At 37.0% G+C, this 26,967-nt stretch overlaps 2 protein-coding genes across 5 annotated transcripts in view; both read right to left on the minus strand.

The window, feature by feature from the left end:
- Positions 1–18,675, minus strand: part of uba7 (ubiquitin-like modifier activating enzyme 7) — a 42,184-nt gene extending 23,509 nt beyond the window's left edge. The window contains exons 1-17 of one of the 2 annotated variants that reach the window (XM_083532030.1): positions 18,453–18,675; positions 18,022–18,190; positions 17,706–17,840; positions 17,093–17,199; positions 16,826–16,916; positions 13,333–13,462; positions 13,118–13,218; positions 12,105–12,263; positions 10,728–10,892; positions 10,477–10,590; positions 9,979–10,059; positions 7,265–7,420; positions 6,870–7,035; positions 6,081–6,277; positions 5,060–5,124; positions 3,645–3,837; positions 528–602 (exon numbers count right to left, since the gene is read on the minus strand). In XM_083532030.1, the coding sequence (XP_083388156.1) occupies positions 528–602; positions 3,645–3,837; positions 5,060–5,124; positions 6,081–6,277; positions 6,870–7,035; positions 7,265–7,420; positions 9,979–10,059; positions 10,477–10,590; positions 10,728–10,892; positions 12,105–12,263; positions 13,118–13,218; positions 13,333–13,462; positions 16,826–16,916; positions 17,093–17,199; positions 17,706–17,840; positions 18,022–18,190; positions 18,453–18,499 (2,151 nt within the window). In that variant the 5' untranslated portion in view covers positions 18,500–18,675. The remainder of the gene's footprint in view (positions 1–527; positions 603–3,644; positions 3,838–5,059; positions 5,125–6,080; positions 6,278–6,869; positions 7,036–7,264; positions 7,421–9,978; positions 10,060–10,476; positions 10,591–10,727; positions 10,893–12,104; positions 12,264–13,117; positions 13,219–13,332; positions 13,463–16,825; positions 16,917–17,092; positions 17,200–17,705; positions 17,841–18,021; positions 18,191–18,452) is intronic. The other variant, XM_083532031.1, reaches the window with a different exon arrangement.
- A 3,970-nt stretch (positions 18,676–22,645) lies between these two features.
- sema3fa (sema domain, immunoglobulin domain (Ig), short basic domain, secreted, (semaphorin) 3Fa) overlaps positions 22,646–26,967 on the minus strand; it is an 83,567-nt gene continuing 79,245 nt past the window's right edge. For all 3 annotated transcript variants that reach the window (XM_083532665.1, XM_083532666.1, XM_083532667.1), the window contains 4 exons: positions 26,578–26,735; positions 26,235–26,302; positions 25,982–26,115; positions 22,646–25,241 (listed from right to left, as the gene is read on the minus strand). In XM_083532665.1, coding sequence (XP_083388791.1) covers positions 24,816–25,241; positions 25,982–26,115; positions 26,235–26,302; positions 26,578–26,735 — 786 coding nt within the window. In that variant the 3' untranslated portion in view covers positions 22,646–24,815. The remainder of the gene's footprint in view (positions 25,242–25,981; positions 26,116–26,234; positions 26,303–26,577; positions 26,736–26,967) is intronic.

The raw sequence follows: 26,967 nt of genomic DNA on the forward strand, positions 1-26,967 counted from the left end.
TCATTTCTAAATGTGATGTCCTCACCTTGTTATACATCGGCATGTTATGGCTTTTACGTTTGTAAAATCATCTTCTAGGGATAGTGTTTATTGAAACCATGAAAGGTGCAAACCTTCGCACCCACCTATATGCAGCTCATAGATATGTAAAAATAGATTCTCAAGAATTAACTTGGGGGAAACGCCATCATAGAATTTACAGACACAAAACAGTTTCAGTTCCCAGTCTAATACCTTAGAATGGTAATGTACTCAGTGGTAGAAACCCTGATAACACTGACACACAGACAAAAGGTCATAAATTATAATTAATGACCTCAGTATGGAGAAAAAGACTGTTTAAGACAAATGATAAAGTACAGAGCCTGCACATTAGAACACATACTGTGGAAAGTGTGTTATAATCCTGTTCACGGCAGGTAAGAAAAGGTAAGATGTTATCGGGGGATAGAAAGATATTTCAGGCATTTAGGTCCTGAGGGGAAGCTGCTAAGCCTGAACTCTGGACAACCAGGGCTCACACTTACATTGGCTGAGTCAAAGGATAAGGGATGAGGACATCTTTTAGCTCCCATCCAAAAAGACAGACCAGAACTAGTTACCTGGAGATAGACAGTAGGGTGTTATCAAATCAAATCAAATCAAATCAAATCAAATTTGATTTGTCACATACACATACATACAGGGTATGACATGCAGTGAAATGCTTTTTACGACGGTCCACCATGAGGGAATAGGAGTAGTTAATAAAAATAGATAATTAATAGAAAACAAACAAAACCAAAAACAGACACAAATGGAAATGGAGACATGAGCAGAGTCTGGAGACATTCACAACCCTGTGAAGAAAAAATACAAGGTAGACTTTATGTCTACAAAGCTTTTGTCTCCATACACCTTTTGCTCAGGCTGTATAATGAGTTAATCAGTATTGTCTGTGTGTGTGTGTGTGTGTGTGTGTGTGTGTGTGTGTGTGTGTTTAAAGCAATTTGTCCTGTGATAAAAGAACAGAGAGGGCCTGTTTAAAGGAGCAGGAGACAGTTGCTGAGGACCCCTTTGATCTGACTCGGCAGAAAGATCAGTGCTGTAGCTGATCAGACACATAGCAGTAAACTGATCAGCAGTCGCTTGACCCCCTAGGGTCCACTAACTATAGTAAAATCAGGGGGTCCATGATTATTTTTTCATTTCTTTTTTTTTTTACTTTTGAAATACACAAACCAGGAAATTTAAGCATATTTATTATTGAGTATTGAGTTACTTGACTTGAATGAATGGGTTTAATTCAAAACTATAGATATTAATTAAACAAACAATTAAATAAATACAATTGAACATAAATTTACATACACTGCAGAATCCACAACTTATAAACAAATGTGGAAGGGATAATACCAAACTTGCATTTTTTATCATTCTGCCTTCTGGAAAATGCAAATAACTAATAGTTAATAGCTTCTAAAGAGCTTAATCTTAAATGAAGAGAGATTTCAAAACAAATAACATTCCAGATATTTACAACAATGGCAGTTAATTTAAAACAAAAACTAATTTTATAATTTTGTTGCATCATTTAAAATTTTATTATTATTATTATTATTATTATTATTATTATTATTATTATTATTATTATTATTATTATTATTAAATTTGCAAACTCGGTATGCACGGTGCACGTGAACCTGTAAACTCAACTATTAGCATACCTTGAACCTAAATGACAATTTTAATCCAGAAAACGGCTTTAACGAATAGTAAATGTAATATTGTACATATAAAAATGCCTGTTAAAATGTATTTCACAGTTCAAATGGTCCCTGGCTGCAAAGGTTTCAGAACCAATGGCTTAAACATTCATTGTCCTACTTTGAGCAACAACAACAACAACAACAACAACAACAACAACAACAAAAAACTGGAATCAACGATGTACAAATTGCACTTTAGAAATCCTGAAATGAAATGTTTTAGATTAAATGGACATCTGGACCTTCGGACGATCTGTACCATTAGTGAAAGTTACATGCCTCTCAATTATAACTGTAGTCAGGTTTAATTCACTTGTCCTTTGTGTCTGTAATATCTTGCATGTGTAACGCTATCTCTGCCTCCCATCATTTCCATTCTCAACCTCTGTTTTCAGATGTCTTCAGTATTACATCATCATGAAAAGTTTTCGAATAAACTGTCACCTATATTTTCCTACAAAACTTTCCCACTCCTACAATTTCTTGCAATACACAAGGAGATCGTCGAGTTGAAATGATTGAAAAACATTTCTGAGCAGATTTTCACATGCTTCTGAATCATGCTCAGTAACATGCATACGGATTCCATTTACAGGACTAGATCTTGCTGTACTATAAAGAATGACGAAAAGGAAATTCCATTACAACCGCTAAAGGAAATGTCAATACAACTTCTCTTTTCAATTCAGGCACACATAATTTGCTTATTCACTAATCACGTAGTGTAACAGTGATGATGCATATTTTCTTTATCATGAGATGCAGCCCTGACCAGCTTCCTCATAATGTTGTCAGGAATAAAGACATCTAGCTGTGAACTGAAACTAGCAGGAGCCCTCATAAACCTACTGCTGGCTTTTCAGTTAAGATAAGGTGTTTGTGTGTGTGTGTGTGTGTGTGTGTGTGTGTGTGTGTGTGTGTGTGTGTGTGTGTGTGTGTGTGTGTGTGTGTGTGTGTGTTTGTGTGTGTGTGTGTGTGTGTGTGTATATAAGTGACAAAGAGAAAAAGAGAGAAAGAAAGAAAAGTTGCAAATTACCCGAGTAAATCTAATTTACACAAGTTCATGACAATGCCAACAATTAAGAAAATGCATTATGCAGCTAGAATTTGGCATAATAAAGAAGATTCATACAATTATTATTGTCTGATTTCTCATTTAAACTTTTCTTACATTCTAGTGGGATGCTTTCTGTGTACATTTGTGCATTTTTTAAACTGTCCCCGTTAACAGTAGGTAGTATGTGGTATTAGTTTACCAATGAAACTAATAATTTTGTGATATACCAAAGTATACTTTGTGTAGTTTTGTGAGTTGTAGCAACTACAAATTTTAACAAAGCTAATACAGTACCTCCTTTGACAAGACTATTAATAACCTGGCTTGTTTTTCATTCATTAATGCTGAATGATTAAATCACATATTCATATTTTTGCTTTAGAAGTGTTCTAGCTCTTAACTCGCAGTAATGGCGTTTCTGATATTGTTATGCCATTTCAATGACTGTTTTTAACATGAGAATAAAAAATTTATAATATATATTGTTTACAGTGTATTCTGGTGCAGTATGTTGTTTACAAAGTAAGCCATTTTGAACTGTACCATATGTTTTACAGCTAGAAGGATTTAGATTGAGTCAGTTAGGTTTGTGTAGCCCACAGCGCCCCCAGCAGGCTTCACATTGAACTGAATGCTCTGAACACAGCTGCAAGCTTGGCACTGAACCAAGAGCTACCAACTGTCAATTGCCATCTTCCTTTCTAACATACAGGCCCTCAACAGACATTAGCATTACATTACATTAATTGTTGTTATGTGTGTGTGTGTGTGTGTGTGTGTGTGTGTGTGTGTGTGTGTGTGTGTGTGTGTGTGTGTGTGTGTGTGTGTCTGTACAGTACATGGTCAGGAGGAAAGCAGTGGAGCAGCTGCTCGATGTCGTTGTTGAAAAAGTTTTCCCACTGCAAACGAGCCCAGGCCACACAGTCCTGCCACTCATGGGGTCTGTCCTTTACACTTTTATACACTGCCTCTACCACTTCGATGTCCTCGGCTTCCTCGCGGCCAACAGTACGAGCCCCAAACTCAGCATCGCTGTCAGGAAAAACATATATTATTAATATTTAATATTTTATTTTATAATATAATATTTTTTATTTTAATATTTAAAACAGGGAAAATATAGCGATGAACATGGTTTCAGCACAAAATATCAATATGAAAGTCATATTTCAGTGTTCACTGGTGCCCAAGAACAGCACAGTGGCATATTAGTCCAGGATCTCTGTGGTTGAAGGGAACAAGGTGGGTAAATTCACCACAGATGGCACCACACATTCTCTCACTCATTTACACCAACGGGCAATGAAGCATAGATAATTCATCAACCTAAGACCAATTTATGTGCAATCAGATTCTACATGCCTAATGGCTGTTTAAGCTATGATCACAAAAAACATGTGGTAACACTTTTTTCAAGCGCCACCTTTGCTTCATTGGACAATCTCACCTGGATACTGAAGATTTGTACCTAAGAATTCCTACAATATTTAACAAGATTGTCCTGTAATTCCCAGAGAATCGTATTTACAGTCTAATGTTACACAGTTGTAGCTGGGTAACATTTTACAATTCCTAAAGAAAATCGGTTTCCTTTTGGTTTGTTCCTCATCTCATCTCATCTCATCTCATCTCATCTCATCTCATCTCATCTCATCTCATCTCATCTCATCTCAGGGAGCTATTCCTGGCTTCGGAGATCCACATCTACATGCTAATTATCTGTAAAGCTCTTTTGTGACAATATTCATTGTTTAAAGTGCAAAAATAAAACTGAACCCAATTGTGCGCACACAGCCAAATCACTAATGCTAGCACTTAAATTAGTCTCTAGTGTCCACAAAAGAAATGCATCGATTCTTGGCAGTACACTTTGCAGTGTTAATGTCAAATTTTAAGTGGGATATTGGCTGAGCTGGAATGCAGGCTGTAACGTAAATTATGCAGCTAGCCAGCAGGAAGTAGTTGGTTTTAAGGGAAGCACACTGCAGCATTCACCATGCATTATCTGTGTGCACCATAAGCCACCGCTTCCTGTTCGAACGTGTGCACTCTCTTCTTGCTAAATTTTCCTGTCTTTCGTTTGAACAGACGATAGAAAGAAGATCTGGCTTGCGTTAAGATTTAGCACAGGAAGTCAGAAAACAGGTTACACTCCCCTACTATGGGTTTATCAGGATATATGTGTGTGTTTATCAGGACCATATGCTAGTAATGATAGCAATACATTTGTAAAACTCTATGCAATGCAACATACCGTAGATACTGGTTCACATTCTCTGGTGTGCGCTTGAAAAGTTCCTCAAACTGCTCTCTGGCCCACTGAAATGTCAGTGTGTTAATATATATTACAGACATCGTGTAATGTGTAAAGTGCTACATGCAAAATGTACTGTATAAGTAATCAAGCATGAAGAGGGTCGATGTTATATGACCTGGTACATCATAAAGCTCATGGGAATAACAGGAATTAAAACACAAATTGTTTTAGTCCCATTATAGCATAGCAAATTGATTTATGATTAAATAAAACAAAAACACATACATTTAATCGGTTTAGAATTTATAAATGTTATGGTGCATCTTTCAAAGTAGCTCCTGCTGTCACCTATGCGTTAGAAATACTAAACATTAATAATTATAAACACTTTTTTGTTTTTGTCATTACTGCCGTCAAATGACTGTTTACACATACATGATATGGACATAAGTATCAGAACACCTGACATTTTCAGCCATTGGTGGTTCTTCCCTATCACAAACTTGGAGACTGTTGTAGAGGATGTCTTTGGATGTGATATCATACAATATTTTTTCCTTCACTTCAACTAGGAGACCCAAACCTGTTCCCAAACCAGTGCACAAAGAGCTCCATAAAGATATGGTTTACATGGGTTGGAATATTGGAATCTTGAGCTGCTTGCTATAGAACTCTATTGAACACCTTTAAGATGAACTACAACACTGACTTTACCCCAGATCTTATCACCCTGCATCAGTACCACACTTCTCTAACACCCATGTGGCTGAAAGACCACAAAACTTTAAAAATCTAGCTTTTCTTTCCAGAAAAACAGAGGTTATTATAACAGCAAATGCTGACTAGATGTGGAATGGAAAAAAAAAACCCACATACGAATCTTACAGTTGGGTCTTGACAAACATTTGTTTATACTGTACAGCCGGGGCTACTGTCCAAATTAGATAGATCATAGTGAGTGTAAAGGCAGTGTTATGTGGTTATGTGTTATTACGGTGAATCGATCTCGCACATTTACCTGCAGGGTGTGTTCTATGCGATGAGGGAAGTGCTTTAATGTACACAGTGGAATGGCCTTTTGTTCTGAAGATGGTGCTGGACCATAGGATTCAGTCAGGTGTGGAACCACTACCAGAGTATGACCTTTAGCACCCAGAGTCCCTCCCTCTAACATGGGTTTCTTGTGCTGCACACAGCACTTATCCAAGTACATTCCTTTACACAGACAAAAACAAAATCATCATAATAGTTATCGGTGTAAAGCTCATATAGTGAACTGCCACTAGGTGGCACATGCTATGGTGAACATCTTATTAAGCCGAATCTTAATCTTGTCAAATGCATTTTGAAAATGAAAATAATGTAGACCCTTTGGCAAAAAAGTTAAATTTTTTGCTGAAATGAACTGTTTGAGGAAAGCTATGAAAAGTGAAATTTAATTATACAATCTTGTACACCAAAAAAAAATCATTATGATTGAAAGTTGAAAGGCCACAATATTAGACATTTTAAAGAATTTCAAGGTAAAAGCTTTTTCATGGGGAAAAAAGCTATCCCATATTAAGTTACTCCAAAAGTTTTTTATTTAATTCTTGTTTATTTCCTGACTAATGATTTGTTGTTAAGACCATTAAAAGCTTAATATGTTGAGATTTTGGGCTTGGCCTAGTGCATACATCCTTAAATGTTTTATATGAATTTTGTATTATTATTCATAATAGCAAGAGCAATCGACTCTTTTAAACTGAAATCAGATGCAGTATATGTATTTGGCTGTGTTTTTTACAGAAATGCTGTAATTACTCACGGGCTTCTACATTATCCAGAGCTGCTGCCACTCCATTCAGGCTGCCGTAGAACTGGTATGTGTAGATGCCCTCGCTTTCCTCACACACACGGTTCTGGTGAGAGGTTATATTCATGCTGGGGTTTATTTTACGCACTGCCTCAGCTGCCACCTCTGATTTCTGCTTCTGTATGACAGGAAGAGGAAAAGGGGATATAAATGATGGGGTGTCTCTCTGTCTATGAGTGTCTGAGAGTCTATGTTGCTTAACTATTAGATAAAAGGCTTAATAATACTTTCAATAATATATCACAATAAATTTGCCATATTGTTGTTATATTGCACAATTGTTGTAATCATTGTAGCACACATTAACATATATACAGGGTACATATATATTTGTTGCATTTTCTTACCCCAATATCCTCAGACCTAAACAGGAATTGACGATTCAGGTTGGACCTCTCAATTGAGTCCATGTCTGTCACTGTGATGTCCCCGCCCTCTCCAGCACCAAGGCCAATCAGAGCAAAGTTTTTTAAGAGCTCACAGCCAATGGCCCCAGCACCCACCTGATTTAACACGAATGTTTTAGATTTTAAAAATATATAACGTAAAATTTGTATCCAAGGGACATAGTTTAAAACCCTTTCCTTTTTCATAAGTAAGAAAGAGAAACAATGCTATAATCATCTAGTGTATACAAAGCTATTTTGCAGTGTAAATGTAGATTTCAGATTACAGCTTATGTAATTATGTAAATATACAAAATAAAATGTATATTGTGAGATAAAAATAAGTCTTAGTAAGACAAAATATTGAAATTCAATATAGCAATATAATATCTTGAAATATTAAGTTTTTGAACTGAAATAATGACATGCAGTAACATACACTATATTGCCAAAAGTATTGGGTCACCTGACCTTTCCTGCTATATGTGTTTTTTTTTCAAGCTGGAGGCCCTCAATTGTAAAGGATTTGCTATAATAAAATTTTGCATTCACTTAAATTAGGAAACCCAAACCTGTTTCAGCATGGCAATGCCCCTGTGCACAAAGTGAGCTCCTTGAAGATTTGGTTTTCATGCTTTAGAGAGGAAGATCTTGAGTGGCCTGCTAAAGAGCTCTGATCTCATCCCTACTGAATACCTTTGGGATAAATTGGAACGCTGACTGCACCCCAGACCTCCTCACCTACATCAGTACCTGCCTTTCATAACACCTTTATGGCTGATGAACACAAATATCAATAAGCTCACTCCAAAATCTAGTGGAACATCTTCCCAGAAGAGTGGAGGGATTTATAAAAGCAAATTGGGACTAAATGTGGAATGCAATGCTCAAAAATCACATACCAAACTAATGACTAGGTGACCCAATACTTTTGGCAATATAGTGTATTTTGGAAAATAAAGGGCACCTTATGCCATATAAAAAGTTGTTTTTATTGGTTGGCAAAATTTCACACAATTGCACTGCAATGTATGTTCACAATTATTATTTTTGTCATGTTTGATGATAGGTTGCACAAATGATTCCAATACCACTATATCTACACGAAAGTATGAAGGATAGAGCATTATGATATGGGGCTATTTCTCTGCAAACAGTTTGTGTAATCTAAAAGAACATGACTGGAGCAATGTACTAGGACATGTCACTGGAGAATTTAATCTCACTGATCAAGAAAGTTAACAAGACAACAAACATAGAGCCACAAATAAATAACAAATTGATGCATTTTACTGATTGAAATCCCATTAAAAATAAATGGGTGTGGGGCAGGAACTTTGTAACCTTGGGAATTGAAGATGATTATGCCAAGAAGACATTCATCAGGGTTTTCGAAGCTGTAAGGGTCAACAACACCTCTGTAATCTTCTTCTTTCGGCTTCTCCCATTAGAAGTCGCCACAGCGGATCATCCGTCTCCATACCCCCCTGTTTTCTACATCTACCTCTTTCAAACCAACTACCTGCCTGTCTTCCTTCACCACATCCATAAACCTCCTCTTTGGACCTCCTCTTTTCCTCATTCCTGGTGGCTCCATTCTCAGCATTTTCCTACCTATATACCCCATGTCCCTCCTCTGCACATGTCCAGACCATCTCAATCTCCCCTCTCTCACTTTGTCCCCAAAACGTCCTACATGCGCTGTCCCTCTAATAAACTAATTTCTAATCCTGTCCATAGTCGTCACTCCCAATTAAAATCCCCTTCTCTCCAGCTTGTACCTCCACCTTTCCAGGCTCTTCTCAAACTGCTCCCTACTCTCACCACAAATCACAATATCATCCACAAACATCATAGTCCATGGAGACTTCTCATCAACCTGTCCATCACCACTGCAAACAGGAAAGGGCTCAGAGCTGATCCATGATCAAAGTCCCACCTCCACCTTGAACCATTCTGTTTTTCCTACTGCACACTTCACTGCTGTCACACTGTCCTCATACATGTCCTGCACCACCCTCACATACTTCTCTGACACACTCCTCTTTTACCCTGTTGTAAATCCACATACACACAATGCAACTGCTTCTGACCTTCTCAATACTTCTCTATCAACACCTCTGTAATAATGTACAAATATCTTTTATTCTTTTATCTTTTATAAATAACATTATTGGTGCCTAAATACCTTTTTAATTAAAACTATATTATCTTCTTATTAATGTTTACCTTTTGTTCATATTTGTAAGTGCATAGATATTACGCATATATCTGTAAGATCAGTAACCTGAATTGGATAAGTATACAGGATATGCATAAAAAATAAAAAATAAAAACACTCCAGGGCTTTTGTAAATATGTCACAATCTGATAGATTGTAAAGGGGTTAAATATTAAGTTCCAATACAAGGAGGTTTCATTGCTTTAAATTTAAATATAAATATAAACTTTACATTCCAACAATGTAAGCATATATTATGTTAAATGTTGATTAATATCTGACTATCCTAAATAGAGTAAAGGCTGAGTGTAACAGGAAACGCAGGCTGAATCACACGCTTGACAATGTTATTGTAGTTCTGGTTGCTTCCTGCTGTAAACTGTAAATACAGGTTGAGCTTCCTGAGGACCATATTCTCTGCCCTCTTCTGGTAACAACATGGAACAACACTTACCAGGAAATATCTCTGGTTCTTCAGTTTTTCTTGGAGGTCAAAGCCAAATACAGCAATCTGACCATCGTAGCGACTGTTTCTCTGTGACAGATAAAAAATACCATCAGTTGTACCATGCAGTTGATTTGGAGGAATTATTTTTATTTTTTATGTGCATTTGTCACACTGATTTTTAGACACTACACCTGATTTAGACATTTTTGCATGTGGACTTTTTACATATTTTACATGTGTTTGATTCCCTTTATATGATGCATTTAAATTCACATGATCTGGATATAGGATAAGTGTCATGTTGATTTATTTATCACATATTACTCAGATGATGTCACACGTTCACTCCATTACGTTTCCACAATTTTAGAATACAAAATTCAGGACACACACACACACACACACACACACACACACACACACACACACACACACACACACACACACACACCTGATCACATTAATTTAGTAATTATAAGAATTAGAAAGTTTAATTTTGCTTACTGGAGCACAGTCTTCTTCAGTCAGTCCTTTGTCACTGTCCGCTGGCTCAGGAAGGCACTCCAGAGCATCAAAGTAGAGCCACTGTTTGAGTGGAGTGAACTTACCACTGCAAGCCTGCACAACAGTTTTCAAAACAGCAGTTTAACAAAGTTGCAAAAAACAACAATAAGCACCTTTTTTAAAAATCAGAACCAACAGGCAAACTTTTCCGATACCATCGAGCTTGGAGTGCACTTCACTGCTTTTCTCACCTTCATCACTTCCTGGGCAGCCAGTCCGCCAATGAATGCGTTGATAGGAGCCAAATTGCCTCTGGCACAAAGAGACAGTTTTCTCACAACTTTGTTGTCAAATCTGTCAAATTGTGCATTTGCACTGAGCTTCCTTGCCAAATCAAGAAGAAGCTCAGCATCCTCCTGATTAAGAAAACAACACATAATACAGAGGATGAGATATGAAATTCTACACACTCTCTGTAATTCATATTAGATGAACAATAGACCACTATGTTCAGCACATTGGGTATTGTTATCATAGATATTTCAGAATTGCCTTTACTGCTGTGTTAGTCAGGAGGCAATGTTTAACTTGACCTAATATACAGAATTAGACTATTTTTCAAAATTATTACGCTTGGATAATAAGTTTTGGCTGAAACTATATCAACTAAAATAAGGCAATACTGTTTAAAAGTTTTCTACTTCTGCATGTACAGTCTGAAAATACTTTTTTCTTATAGTGTCTTTCCTCTGAATTTTAACATGTAATTTTAACATTTTTGGCTACCTGGTCACTAAAATCATGTCAAGTGGCAAAGATCTAACAGCAAAATGTAAGTATCTTATCTTTAATAAAAACCAAACACATTTCTTCGCCAGTACTTTTATACAAGCAACCTTATTTGGACCAATTTTTCTTTTTTTATTGGTATGTAAATGAAAGGCAACATCACTAAAAGCTGATAGAAGATGGTAAATTTGCAATGTTGTCACAGTAGAATGTTTGAAAACATCACCTAAAGCTAGCTAATAGCACTTAGAACACTTTCAAATCTCTCAAATGCTACCTAGCATGATAATAAGAGGCATAAGCAGTCAGCTGAAAGATCATACCTAGCCGACACAATGAAAGTGGAAAGAGAGAGATTTTTCTTAAATGTAGTATAGAAAAGTTGAAGCGGTTCAAATTTAAAGCAGCATTGTACTTTAGTACATTCCCTTTCTGGAGTTCAGTGACTAACCAATACATGTATAATTAATAAAGGCTGATAAACATTTACATGATATGATAATTGCTAAGATTTCTTTGCTGGTTTAACAGTCAAGCTGTTTGACACAAAATGAGCAGATTGCAACACTTTTCACATTCGTAACCTGTATGAAAAAAAATTCATACATTTTCCCATTGACCTGCTTCCAACACATCAAAAATGGATTTTTCATTTGAAGCTTAATATATCCCAAGCTTTAGTAGGTGCCAAAGTTACAAGATATCCCATGTTATTCATTATAACATTATAAATTTACCCGTCAAAGGTTTTAATATTATGGCTCAACAACAGATAATAAATAATCTTAAACTATGTTTGTAAAACATACACAGCATATGAATGAATGTCTCTTACTGACCTGGTTCCTTGGTTTGGGCAGTCGATTATATTTCTGTTGGAACTCCTGCAGTGCTCGGAAGCCCAGGTGAAGAGATAGATTTCTCTGTTCTTTTCCATAAGCGGATGCCAGTAGCTCAGGATCTTGCATCACTTGCTCCACAGCAACATTTAGAGGTATCTGGCATGTGAGGAGCATACACATACGCAAACTTACCTTCTGCTTTATTGATGCAGGTATTTAATCAGCCAATCATCTGAAAGCAGCACAATGCATGCACATGCACAGAATCATGGACATGGCGAAAAGTGTGATCTCTGTGTTTTTAATCATGGCATAGTTGGTGGTATCCGATGGACTGGTTTGAGTTATTTAGTTCAATAATTCAGATTCCTTTGGGATTAAAAGTCTTAAAAGTTTACCAAAAATGTCTTGGAAAAACACTGAGTGAAAGTTCTGTGGGTGGAAAAACCTTAATGAAAGAGGTGTGATTAATGTTTAAGCTTCAAGGAGAAATGCAGTAGATCATATACTCAGCCTCTACAACTGTGCTGTTCAGAAATGCATCTCAGCATGCACAACAAATCAAAACTTGAGGTGGATGAGCTACAACAGCAGCACTGCAGTGGGGTTTGCCACAAAAACAGGAACCTGATGCTCTAATAAGCACCAGTTCACTGGAAACTGAACAGGACAAGCCAAGACCATCTAGCTGCATGCAGATTCTCTCCTCAGAATGTACTTCAGTCTTTAGCGTATTGATGCGTATTGTTTGTCACATCATTCTGTGACTCGTGGTCATGAAAATCCGGTTGCTGAAATACTAAAAACCACCATCAACCACCAAACCATCCCACAGTTAAAGTCATGAGATTATCAATGAGATTTTTTTTCGTTCTGATGTGAACATTAACAAAATGTGATTTCCCGATTGCACTGCTGCCACATGTATGTATTCTGATTATGTGAATATACAGCAATATATATACACAGCATTTTATTAAAAACATTTTATGTTATTGCAACAAACTCACAAAACTGAGTGTCTTTGTTTCTTTGACTTCAGTTGCCACGCCGCACTTTTCGTATTCAGAAAAACTCGAAGTGTCACAAATACTGAAGGAGTCGCTGTCTTCTGTAAACGAGAGACAAAGCTATATAATCCGTTTATCCCACATTCGGTATTTATAGCTCCTTATTGCTTTTAGCATTAGAACAACAAATCCAGTTTCTGTTACATATTACTCACCTATCACTTTGATTTCAATAGGCCCATAGCTGTTGAGCTCTGTCATACCCTTAACCCCAGAGATGACAACATGCATACCATTTAAGAAAGGGGCCTGGTCATCTGTGCATGTGACTATACCCGGATTTCCCTGCAAAGGACAAAGGTATCACTTTTGCACCATGTGTATAAAATGCATTTGACGTCAGGGGCCCACACTGGCCAAAATCCAAAATGATAACGAGGCGTCACCAATACATCCAAATAATGTTCAACAATTGTGAGTGTCTAATTAATTTTATAGAAATCGCTAAACATTAAGACCGCTAACTGAGGACAAGAAAAAAGACAAATCGTTGTGTATTCAAATCATATGCAAACTAGGAGTCTCAGATTTCACTCTTCTACTTCTTGGAATTCCTTGACACCTCACATGATTTCTTCTGAAAAGAATTATACAGCTAACCAGTTTTCCTGGAAGAGCCACCTTTCAGAATCCATCTTCATGGGCCAGATCAAACGATTAGACTGATTTATACAGCATGCACTTTGGTTTTAATGATTATCAGCTGAATCAGAATTACTAGTCATTTCTTTATGCTTTTTATGTAAATACAGTGCATTTATACTTACTTACACCGCCCAGGCAAAAAAGCCAAAGGTGAAAATATGAAGCTTTTCATGATCATAACAATTATTATTTAGAAATTTAACAAGAAATAAACAAAAAGAATAAAGCAACCTATTATGGGATAGCTTTTCCTTTTTGATTTATTTGTATGTTTTAGCATTGTGGGTAAACCTGTGAACAGTGTTTCAAAGAGAATCACTGTTACTCCAATCACTGCTCAAGACTTTAAACATTTGATGAGTAGTTTAAAACATTACATGAAGCCAGACATGTGGCGAATTTCACATTAAACATTTTACACATTATCATGATTTTAACTTCAAATGAATTTAGCTGTGTCTAGTTGTTTTTTTTTTGTTTAGTTTTTTTACGGCTCACTGCCTCAAAAGTTGGGAAATGGTGTCACTGGAGCTCTCAGGAGTGCATGTGTTTAATTCTTGCTTATTTTCTGACCAATGATTTCTTGTTAAGACCATAAACAGCATATTTTCCATTTCCGAATCTTGACTATGGTTGGTCAGAAGGTGTTGCCTATTTTTATATAACAGAGAGAGAAATAAAATAGAATCTGGTGAGGAATGACTGGAATGAGCTGGTGCAACATAAGTGATAACATACAATAAACACTAAACGTACTATAAATAGATAAAAATGTATGACATGCTGCTGTATAATTAATCGGGAAAAAAAATAGTAATTGACTAGATTCTTCTAACAGCATTCCTCATTCTGTATTTTTCAATATATTTCACTAGTCAGAGTTAAAAGGAAAAAGAAATGAGGCACATTATGTAATTAATACTTTCAGTAGTTTGTTTACAAAGTGGGGATTTTTTCGCAATTTTTCTGGTGTTATCTAAAAGATCAATGGTGTAATCAGACCATTCTGACAAGCCAAAGGAGAAAGTAATATTTGTAGTATAAATGTCTTACATAATGTATGCTCTGTGACAGCAATAAATAAATATGTGTACATACTACACTGTGCTTTTGTACATGCTGATTTTACAAATAAACAAACTTTGAGTTCAATTTCAAAATATCAAATAGTATTATTGTGGTTAAATTAAATAATAGTAGCATGAAATATAACTGTGGTTTTACAGAAGCATGTAGGGTATGTCGTAATGGGTTTAATACTGTTTTAATGCTGTTAAATATTTTAAAGAAAAAATAGTTTGTTTAGAAGCGTCTCAAGATTTTTCCAAAACGAAATGTCTTGTAAAAGCTTTTCTGAAAAAAGTGTTCACCCCCTGGTGATTATTTTTCTAATTGCTGTATTAATACATTATAATTTTCTGCTTCATTTAAAGTGACGATCTACAGAAATAAAAGTGAAAGCAAACTAGTAAATTAAAGTTTTTAATCAGTAAAAACTTTATAAAATCAAAGAAGCTTTTTATTCAAAAAAATTATAACTGTTTATCTGTACAGTCAGACCCTGACCTACGATCACTCGACTTACATCTTGTTTTTTATTTACTTTATTTGTACTATGTAAAAAAAAACTTAAATCTGTTTACAGTGCCTGCATCGAAATGCATCATAGAGTAGTCACGATTCTCGACTTACGACCGTTTTTTCCGGTCCTATCTACGTCGTAAGTTGGGGTCTACTTGTATTTGGTTAGTGTTCAAATTGCGTTCTAATAGTTTCAGTTTGAAAAATCAAAACTGAAATAAACCTAATGTGTAGCCCTTGTTAAGCAGTTTATGTAAATTACAGCAGTGAAAAAAAAGAGGCTTGTTATCCCAGCTTGTTAGGAACCTGAGGTCAGAGCACAGAGTCAGCCATGACACAGAACCCCTAAAGCAGAGAGGTTTAAGCACCTTGCTCAAAGGCTCAACAGTGTCAGCTTGGAAGTATTAGCACTTGACATTCTGTTCAGCAAACATAGCCTTAAGCACCGAACTACCATTTCCCCTATGAGTTCCTTTTTTCGCTGGCATAGTCAGTAAAGATTTCTTAGCTGGTGCCGTCAGCACTTTAATGCCCTATTCACTTCACCCACATAATACTAAGGATCATGTCAGGGATGCACCTGCCATGCCCCCTCGGAGGTTCTCACTCTGCCTATCTCTGCCGCTCTCGGCGTTAATCACCGGCACCTGTTCCTCGTCACTGTTCCCCTTCATAAGCTCCCGTTCCAGGCTCATTCGCTGTCGGATCTACCGGATGGTTATCGTGACCTACTGAATGTTTATCGTGACCTACCGGATTCTAGATCGCCAGCATTCCCCGCTGGTTTTTGCTTTGTGTTCCGTGTCGCAGGAGATTACTCACGTTATGGATACGTGCTTTCTGGATTCTACCCGCAGTACGGCTTGTACACGCGTTACGGTTCGTACCTCGATTCAAGTCTTGGTTGTGTTCTAACTATCAATAAAGATGATAAAGTTACTTCTGCTTTCTACTCGTGGTCACTACCCTGACAGATCATCTCAGCACAACAATGACACTTTTATAATTGTGGTGATAGTAACAGCAATAAACTATTGACTCAAACTATACAAATAGACTTTATTGTACACTCAACTGCCTTTAAGAAAAACCGTAATAGATATATGCCTCTCGAAATCACCCAAATTAGGATGTTTTCCTTTTGAGTCTGGTTCCTCTCAAGGATCCTTCCTCATAATATCTAAAGAAAGTTTTTCCTTGCTACAGCCACCATGGCTGCTTATCATTTATAAATACACATCGTTCACCTTAACTGTTAAAAACTGTAAAGCGGTTTTGAGACAATGTCTGTTGTGAAAAGCGCTATAGAAATAAACTTGACTTGACACATTGTAATTTCTGTTTTACTTTTAGTTAGGTTTCAGAAAATTGTGGCTTGTTGAGATAAGGCTGAGGTTCTAAAATGAAAGTAGGTGCCTTTACCTTGGAAACATGGGCAATCATGGACACACTTGGCGGTTCCCCATCAATGTCTTTGACCAGAAAGTTTTCTCCAAAGTCACAAAACAATTGTCTGGAATTGATCATATATTGTTGCTTATATTATCATTATATTATGATCATGAGCAAGAACTCACTAAAAACTGGAACCACATTCCTCTTCTGTATAATTAATTTACAATATAGAAGTACAATTTATTTATTTTCTTAGTCATTGAATCATTGGATTACAAAACCTGTTATACTTACCCACAAAGTCCTTTAGTGTCAGCCAAAATAAATTTTATGTCGTTTGAATGGCAGAATGCAGCAACTGAAAGCTGCTCTTCTAACAGTGAATCGGTCAGCACCACCACCTAAAAAGATTTTAGAGAGACTGTAGGTGAAAATGACTCCCAGCAATTTTAGCGCTTGTTAATTGTGCTTTTATGTACAAATCAAGGCTTTTGTTTGACCATTACAATGAGCTAAATCATTTGTTTCCTCAGCTACAGTAATTACAGTGTGCATAGAAAATTGTGCATAGTGAATCTGTAGATGCCTAGTAATTAAACACACCCTGATGGCTACTTATTGTTATTTTACTTTTAATTGCAGTTAGTTAGTTGTTCGTACAGTGCCAGCAATAAAGGTTGGGATGGTCTCGGTGGTCTTATACTGTATTTGAGAAGAAACAGAGGAACTCTCTGACATATGCTCTGATCCCCATGTTTAATCCAACTCAATTCATTTTCATTTGTATAGACACAAAACAATGGACATTGTCTCAAAGCAGCTTAATGCGTTAATACAGAATGAATAAGATTGTCTCTTGCACCATATGATCAATTTTAATGATCATAAAAAGTATGATCACACCTACCTGGAATTTAAGCAGCAAGTCCTCATTTAGATTTTCGGTGTGGGTGGAAAGCCGAACGTAGCTATTTAAGCGTGCAAGGTGTTTTTCGGAACAGATTGCACGGTTCTTGCCCAGGTCACTCTCTTTTAGGTAAAACTAGAGAGAATCAGAGAAAACAAAAATGCAGCTAAATCAACTAGAAAGAAAGCAAGAAGTACACATAAGAACACTTGTACTATGATCGATGTATCAAACACAATTTGGCTGCTCTCTGGATTTTAGATATCATGTTGTTTTCTGTTTTTAAACCACAGACTTCATTATAGAATCCACCCACTTGAGAGGACAAGTCTGTCCATTCAGTTGTCCCCTTGTCCTGGATGGTGACTGAACCAACTCCAGCCAGAATTACGTTCTTGGCCACCTCCACCCCGAGACCTCTCATTCCACAGATAAGGACATTTGCCTCTCCCATACTCCGCATTGCATCATGGCCCAGAACATAACTGTGTGGACGATTCAAGAGACACCATTGACCTCAGATCAGATCAGAAACTGTATAAAAAACTTTGATGATCATTAAGATATGATTACCTATAATAATCATAACTCCCAGGTCTTTAAATGAAAGATTATCATGTGTAGATTGGATGTGTTATCCCTCAAGATAAGACTCATTCAAAAATGAATGACATGATTCGACGTTTTAACCCGGAAGTTAGTAATCAATTAATCAATGCTTTCTCTATAAAGTTGTTGAATACTCACAGCTGCCGGGAATATAAACCCTCGTCTATGTCACTTTTGTGCTCCATGGTTGTGGAAGTTCTGCTCAGCTGTGCTGGTAGTGAAAGAGCTGTCAAAATTCAAGCGCTTCGTTTCACTTTCGTTTCGGCTAACGGAAAAAGCAGCGTCTCGTAAACTAGGAATGTTGCTGCTTGATCCATACCGGAAACACGATTTGTACTGCGCATGTGCGCAAATGAGTCCACTGACTACCTCCAGCTCCACCTCCTGTCTTTTACTTAATGCCACTGTCTCTAAATCATACAACATCGCAGGTCTCACCACAGTCCTATAAACTTTCCCTTTCACTCTTACAAATACTCTTCTATCACAAATCACTCCTGCCACTCTTCTTCACCCACTACACCATGTCTGCTCTATTTTCTTCACTTCTCTAAAACACTTTCATTACTTTGCACTGTCGACCCAAGGTACCTGAACTCCACCTCTTCCCCTTGCAACTGCACCACTCCACTATTCTCCCTCTCATTTACACACATGTACTCTGTCTTACTCCTACTGACTTTAATTCCCCTTTTCTCCAGCATGTACCGCCACCTCTCCAGGCTTTTCTCAACCTGCTCCCTACTCTCACCACAAATCAAAATATTATTAGTCCATCACCACTGCAAACAAGAAAAAGGGCTCAGAGCCAATCCTTGATGCAATCCAACCTCCACCATAAACCAGTCTGCTGTTCCTACTGCACACTTCACTGCTGTCACATTGTCCTCATAAATTGTTCTGCACCACCCTCACATACTTATCTGCCACATCTCATACAATACCACAACTCCTCTTTCACAGATGGTCACCTCTTCTCTCAGCCTGGCTTCCACTACTCTTTCCCATAACTTCATGGTGTGACTGATCAACTTTATTCCCCTGTAGTTACTGCAGTTCTGCACATCTCCCTTATTCTTGTAAATTGTTACCAGCACACTCCTACTCCATTCCTCAGGCATCTTCTCACCTTCCAAAATTTTGTTGAACAACCTGGTTATAAACTCCACTGCCATCTCTGCTGATCATCTCCATGCTTCTACTGGCATGTCATCTGGTCCAACTGACTTTCCACTCTTCATCTTCTTAATCGCTGCTCTCACTTCCTCCTTACTAATCCTATCCACTTCCTTCTTCACCATCTCCACACCATCCAACCTTCTCTCCCTCTCATTTTCCTCATTCATCAGCTGCTCAAAATACTCCCTCCATCTCCTCAACACACTCTCCTCACTAGTCAACACACTTCCATCACGGTCCCTCTGCCTGGCCAATCGATACAAATCCTTTTCTCTTTCCTTCCCTAACTTCTTGTACAGCTCCTTATATGCCTTTTTCTTTGCTTTTGCTACTGCACTGAGCAAACACAACCACACGATGGCGGTGCAGACGCAGGACAAGCTCAAGTATGCCTTTCCTGTTAGGGATGGTAAGATTCACAGATTCGCTTCTGTGCATCGGCATAAAAGTGTGCATCGTATACAAGATGCCATTTGTACTGCGATGCATGCCTTATAACATATTTGCATCGGTAAAACTATTTGTTTATATCTAATTATATGTAGATGCACTGTACTTTTATTATGGAAGAGATAAAGAAATAAAAGCAAACTATCATATTGAATTGCATTACATCTTATTTTTTTATTGCATTGTAATGCGTTGAATCAAAATCGGATCGCACTGCATTGTAATGGGGTGAATCATATCGCATTGGTAGATGCTTCATCTTCTTCTTCTTCTTTCGGCTGCTCCCATTAGGGGTCGCCACAGCGGATCATCCGTCTCCATACCACCCTGTCCTCTACATCTGCCTCTTTTACACCAACTACCTGCATGTCTTCCCTCACCACATTCATGAACCTCCTCCTTGGCCTTCCTCTTTTCCTCCTACCCGGTGGCTCCATCTTCAGCATTTTTCTACCAATATAATTCATGTCCCTCCTCTGCACATGTCCAAACCATCTCAATCTCGCCTCCCTCACCTTGTCACCAAAACTTCCTACATGTGCTGTCCCTCTAATAAACTCATTTCTAATCTTGTCCATCGTCGTCACTCCCAACGAAAACCTCAACATCTTCAGCTCTGCTACCTCCAGCTCCACCTCCTGTCTTTTACTCAATGCCACTGTCTCTAATCCATACAACATCGCAGGTCTCACCACAGTCCTATAAACTTTCCCTTTCATATGTATCTTTAATGTATTGTTATTATGGGAAAGTAATTAAAGAGAAAAAGAAACGGTTATGTATGGATCAGAGGTTGACCGATATGGGTTTTGCTCTGGCTGATGCCGATGACGATGACAATGCATAGAAATCAGGGCAGCTGATGTCTGATATTTGATGCTGATTTTTTTGGCTGAAATGTTTGGCTGATTTACTTTTTTTCCACCTTCATCTAATTAAATCTAACAGTTGATCAATAAGATGTGATACAGAAAATTGCTCAAATTTAACATTTTTTGAACACCACAAGCCTCTCAAATCAGTGCACTTCTTAACAGGTTTTGGTGCCTACCAGTATCCTAAACTACAGCTGGTTGAAGGCTAACTAACAATGCAGTGCCGAAAAGTTACTCTCATTCTCTCTCCAAATGTTATTTTCATTCCTTCTACAAAAGTAGCATCATATATAATGCTAGATTAAGAAAGAAGTATAAGAATGTTTGAATGTTTTTTTCTGAAGAGCTCAGTGAATTTAAGCCTAGAACTGTGATAGGATTCCTCCTTTGCGTTAAGTGGGTTTTTATTCCACAGTAAACTGTAAGGGGAACTTGGCAACGAAGACCATGTAAAGTCACAGAGCTGGGTCACCAAATGCTGAGATGCATAGTGTGTAAAAGTCACCAAAGCTCTTCTGATTCTATCAAGTTTCTAACTTCCACTGGCATCAATATCTCCACAAAATCTAAGCTTTTTGGAAAAGGTTTTCATGACCGGAGAGCTGAATGCAAGCCTCACATCACCAAATATAGTGCCAAGCATCGGATGAAGGGGTGTAAAGTCACTGTAACACTGTACTCTGGAGAAGTGGAAACCATTTCTGTGGAGTGATGGATCACAGTACTTTGTTTGGCAGTCTGATGGATAAATCTGAGTTTGGTGAATGTTTGGAAAACAGTACCTGCCTGACTGCATTGTGTCAGCTGTAAAGTTCGGTGGAGAAAGGATAATGGTATGAGACTGTTTCTCTAGTGTAGGGAAATCTTAATGCATACCATGACATCTTAGACAATGCTATATTCAACTTTGTGGGTCACAGATTAGGGAAGGCTTTTTTTGTTTATTTCAGCATGACTGTAGCCTCTGTGCACAAACAAAAATCCATAAAGACTTTGGATGAGTTTGATGTGGAAGGTTTTGCTAAAAAAGTATGCTAACCTTAATCCTTTCACACACATTTAAGATGAACTAGAACAGAGATTGCAAGCCAGGCTTTCTCATCCAACATCATTGGCTGGCCTCACAAATCTCTACTGGATGAATGGGCAAAAGATTCACCACAGAACCACTCCAAAATGTTGCCGAAAGAATTGGTATATGTATGTGCTTAAACTGTGAAATCAGCCTCAGAGCATTAAAAAGGGCATAATTGTGATATTTGAAATTTTTTCAAACAATAATTTAAACCACTGACTTGGAAGATTTAAATCTATAAAGTTCTTACTTTCAGTGTCGCTCTGGATAAGGGCGTCTGCTAAATGCCGCAAATGTAAATGTAAGTATAGATTGTGCAAATAAAGCACAAACAATGGTTATAATAAACTTCTAATAATCTTGTGTATAATTTCTTAATCTAAATAAAAGTTTTAGGATTAAATATAATATAATAAAGAATTTTTTGTGCTTTTATATTTGTGTTGCAGCTCTTTTCAAATGTTTGCCATTTATTGTCTATTGGTGGAATACAGTATTATTACAGTAACACAATCATACTCTTGCTGTAGTATTCATAACAAATAATTATTTTGGACTGTAGTTAAATAAAACTACAAATAACTCTGACCTACCCGCAGGTTGAATGTGTATGAAGTCAATTTAAAAACGTTTTCCTTTGCAGCTTTTAATATTTTTGACATATTGATGTTGTTATCTCAAGTTTATTCAGTAAACTCAAGTCAGACAGAAATGGACCTCACCACGTTTATACAAATTGTGTGCTATAGTCATTTGTTTTTGTTATAAAATATAGAACTTTATTTAGTCAACAACAATAAAAGGAAAAAAAGCACAGTAAAGTCAGTACCTTAACATTAACTTTGAAGTACATCTATCTCCAATAATATTTTATACACAGGAAATATTAGAAAAGACAAAATGAAAGACAAACCACAGTGGTATATAATGTATTACAAATAAAAACCCTTGATATGGTACAACAGTCATTTGAAGCAGCCTGCTTTATTACGTGTCAAGCAATTACACAAGACAAGCAAGAGGGACATAGGAGTGAAGTCCACTTAGCTTCCTAGTACCTTGTCTTGTGCAAAAAGTAGTTCTCTGATCCTTTAAATCAGTCTCTATATGGTACTTTGTGGTTTTCGCATAAAGTGAATTTTTTTTTCTTTTACATAAAAGACCATCCATAAACATCTACACATCAACATAACTGAGTTTTAACTAATAAAGCTGTACAGTACAAAACCATTTCATGCAAAAAACTAAACAAAAAAAGAGAACAATTCTCCTAAAACTCTGGGATGACAGTCTAACTGGCCAGATCAGGTGAAAAAAAGTGCTCTCCTTGAATTCTCTGTTATAAAGATCTACAAGTTTACCACAATATGGCATACCCCTTTTATATTCTTTTAATTTACAAAAAAAGAAACAATATCCTGATTCGAATCCTATGCATTCTGTAATTGAATGTACTTATTTGCACGTGCAATAACTGTATGTACTATTTACAAGCATTTTTATGAAAGCATATATTTACTGTAAAGGATGTCTTTTTTTGGGTTCAAGCCAGACCTGGTGACTTACAGAGGAATTGCGCACATGTAGTCATACAGACATGGAAGATCAAGAACTTTACAAAGACATAAAGCTGATGTTTAACACCTTTCCGTGTCGAGTTGTAAGGATTTTGACTTTACACAGTGTTATTCGATTCATCTAAAGATTGTGAATTTTCTTACCTTAAACAAGTACTCAGAGAGATATTATTATAATTAATTTTGACCACAAAAATGTTCAAACATTTACAAGGATAGCTAAAGAAGGTGTGTGGATAAAGGATCAATCAAATGAATTTTGTATCTATGCACGAAAGCAAGATCGTCTTTTGAACAATAACTAAACTGGAAAGAATTAACCACCGTTTTCCACTAGGGGGCAGAAAAAAGCAAAAGCAAAAAAAAATAAAATCCCACCCCATTCACTGACAAATTTTTTTGTAATTCTTCATTAGTATGCAAAGGTTTTTTACATATTACCCAATTATAGCATCAAAATCTATTTCAGTTACAAGTTATACCATGAGAAAAAGTGGAAAAGTTCCAAGGGGTAAATATTTATGTAAGCCACTGCATGTAAAAACCATAATCAGGAAAAACGCCTTTTCTTGTAATGAACTGCAGATTGTTCATCAGAATTATAGGAGATACATGTTTGTTTATTAACAATTCGGATAAATAGTGATATAATAAACAGTTTTAGGATGATTTGTTCAAATTATTGGTCTAACAAACTGGCCTTTATTTTTTGCTTCGTCTCGCCCTAATTTGGACATCGGACTCAATGCAATGTCTCCCGTTACCTAATATGAGCTGAAGCATACATGAACGTGTGACTGACTAGGAATACAGCTTGTATCCATGGAAACTGCTTGGTCAGTAAAACCACTGTTGCTACAGCTAATATAGTATTGTATATTACATGGTGGAATATTCAGAACACCTGTGAATGAGGCACCATGAGTATTTATCCACTCAGTATATACAGCTTGTAACTGTGCACTCACCTTCCCCCATAATACAATCACACAGTTCATTGGGACAAGAACACTATAATAAATATGCTATACGAAGAATAACAATAATAAAATATCTGCACAGAAGAATCATATACACACAAAAAAACCGGTTTGTTTTTCACTCTTTTTGTGCTCTCGGTACAAAGATATCCACAGAGTCTAACTATGTACAAACTACAATAAATACTGCCTACTCTCGCTGCTCTAATGTGTCCATTTTAGTCCATCGGTCACGCTGTAGTGGAACTTATATTCATGTGTAATGTGTTTCAGTGGGTTGGTGTTTTAGCTTAAGTCTTGTGGACGCATGTACTTTATGTGTCTGTGTTTTTTATCTGGCCTCATCAGCCTCCTCAGCACCCTCCTCATGTCTCGGCTGAGCTCCTCTGGGTCTCATGGTGTCTCCGGTTACGCGGTTTGCGCTGATCTTTCGGTTCGTACGGGTCTTTCTTGTCATGCTCAGCGATTTGCCAGTAGTCCTGGCAGTACTGGTTGATTAAGCCCATCTCAGGCTGGCTCAGGATGGTCAGCAGGTCTTTGTACTGCTCAGCGCTGGGTGTCCAGGCACTGGTCTGTAGAGGAACTGCAGGCATGACGGATATAGAGGCTCCGGTCTCCATTTGGATGCTGTTGACAGTGCGCACTGAGAGCACAAGCAACTGCAGCTTGACCAGTGTGTGCTTGAAGTTCTTCTCTGTGGCTGTGCACTGGTAGGTGCCGGCATCAGAGAGCTGCAGAGAGCGCAAAAGCAGGCCCTGCTCTGTGTGCAGCACACGTCCATCTGATCGAATCTAATAAATACACAGAGAAAGCATTACGCTATATTAATAACCAAAAACAAAATTTTTTTAAATAATAATCAAAATACTCATTAAAATCATCATAGTATGTTTCATGATCAGATGTTTCATGATACAATTAATCCGTTATGTACCTTGACTTAGCTTTTTTTGACATTAGAACACATCTTAGCTGTGATCTAGACTGTGCTTATCCTAGAGCTTCTGACAGAATTTGATACGCAGATTATACTCAAGACAAAAAATCAATACTAGTGTTACTGAGGGAATATAAGGGAATATACTATACTGTTTAGTAAATGCAAGATATTTCAATGTAAATATTTCCAATGTTCCAATGTAAAATAAAATAAAACGTTATATTGTATTATATAAATATAATACAAAAAGATCTGGTATAGTAACAGCAAATCGGGCCAATTAATTAAATAAAATAAGGCTAAAGACAAAAGATTTTGTGCATAATGTAAAAAAAATAATAATAATAAAATAAAAGCACCATACGTTATGCAAAACCTGTATGTTTTTTGCTGAATGTGTGATTTTGATGGATTTTAAACTGGATTAAATATAAGGTGGGGTGTATGTTTTGGTCACAAGAGCAAGTTGAACTTGACTAATGCAAAACACAAATATGTGACTTTGCAAATTGGAAAGTAACCAAATCCTCCAGAAGCATATGACCAACCATAACCCTTTAAAACATGCATGTGATGGGACTCGCTACAAACCTCTCGTCTCCTGTCACTGTTCTCCTTCTGAAAATGCCATTTGATTGATACGTGCGGAGACCTGGCCTGGCACTCCAGGAATGCAGTGCTTCCTTCCACTCCATACTGCACTGCCTCCAGGGTGTTTCGGTTGGCTGGGAAAAAACATGTACGACAAAAAAGATAAGTAGAACTAAGTGTCTAAATGCAGTGAAATCTTTACACTATCGCTACATAGTGTAAATCATACTGCTGCTCTTAGTTCATTTCTCACCATTAGAGTTGTAGCCTCTGCACTGTCTAATCGGGTTGCCGTACTTCACGTCTTGCCTTCGACTGCGCCTAGCAGAGCAGAACATCATTTCCATAATTATTGAACATCTAAAAATGCTAACATAGCATTTTTGACAGTAAAGCTGTAATTATTTTTACACCTATTCACACATTTTTTATGGAAAATCATTAGAATAGGTTCACAGAATAATTATACTGAATATAAATGTGGACAGATTGAATATAAGGTTATAAGGTTTATACAAAAAAAAACCTTAAAACCTAATGGCAACACTGCTATAAAGAAGGTATGAGACACACACACACACACACATCCTTCTCACCTCTTGTGGTTATTGGAATAGCGGGAGCAAGACTTGCCATCCCAAGCACAATAAGGGTCACGGGCGAGGCAGCAGTCTGCACAACCCTCACCGTACACATCACATCTGTGTAATGCCAAGTGAGTCACTCCCACTGCTGAACTCACATACAGCTGTTGCTGTAAAAATCAGAACCCACACATGCTAGTTAATTAAAATTTTGTCTCTACTCCAACTCAATCATTAACTCACGTGTGATTTCTTGTAATTACAAATTGAACTTATATCTTGCTCTATCAAGTCCTGCCATTCACTAAATCTCTTAGTGATTTTGTTAGTGCATGGGCTTTTTGAGGGAAAAAATCTACACAATATATACTCTCAATATAAAATAGGTTAATTTTAACATAA

This window comes from Silurus aristotelis, assembly GCF_946808225.1.
Source record: "Silurus aristotelis genome assembly, chromosome: 2".
Taxonomy (NCBI): Eukaryota; Metazoa; Chordata; class Actinopteri; order Siluriformes; family Siluridae; genus Silurus; species Silurus aristotelis.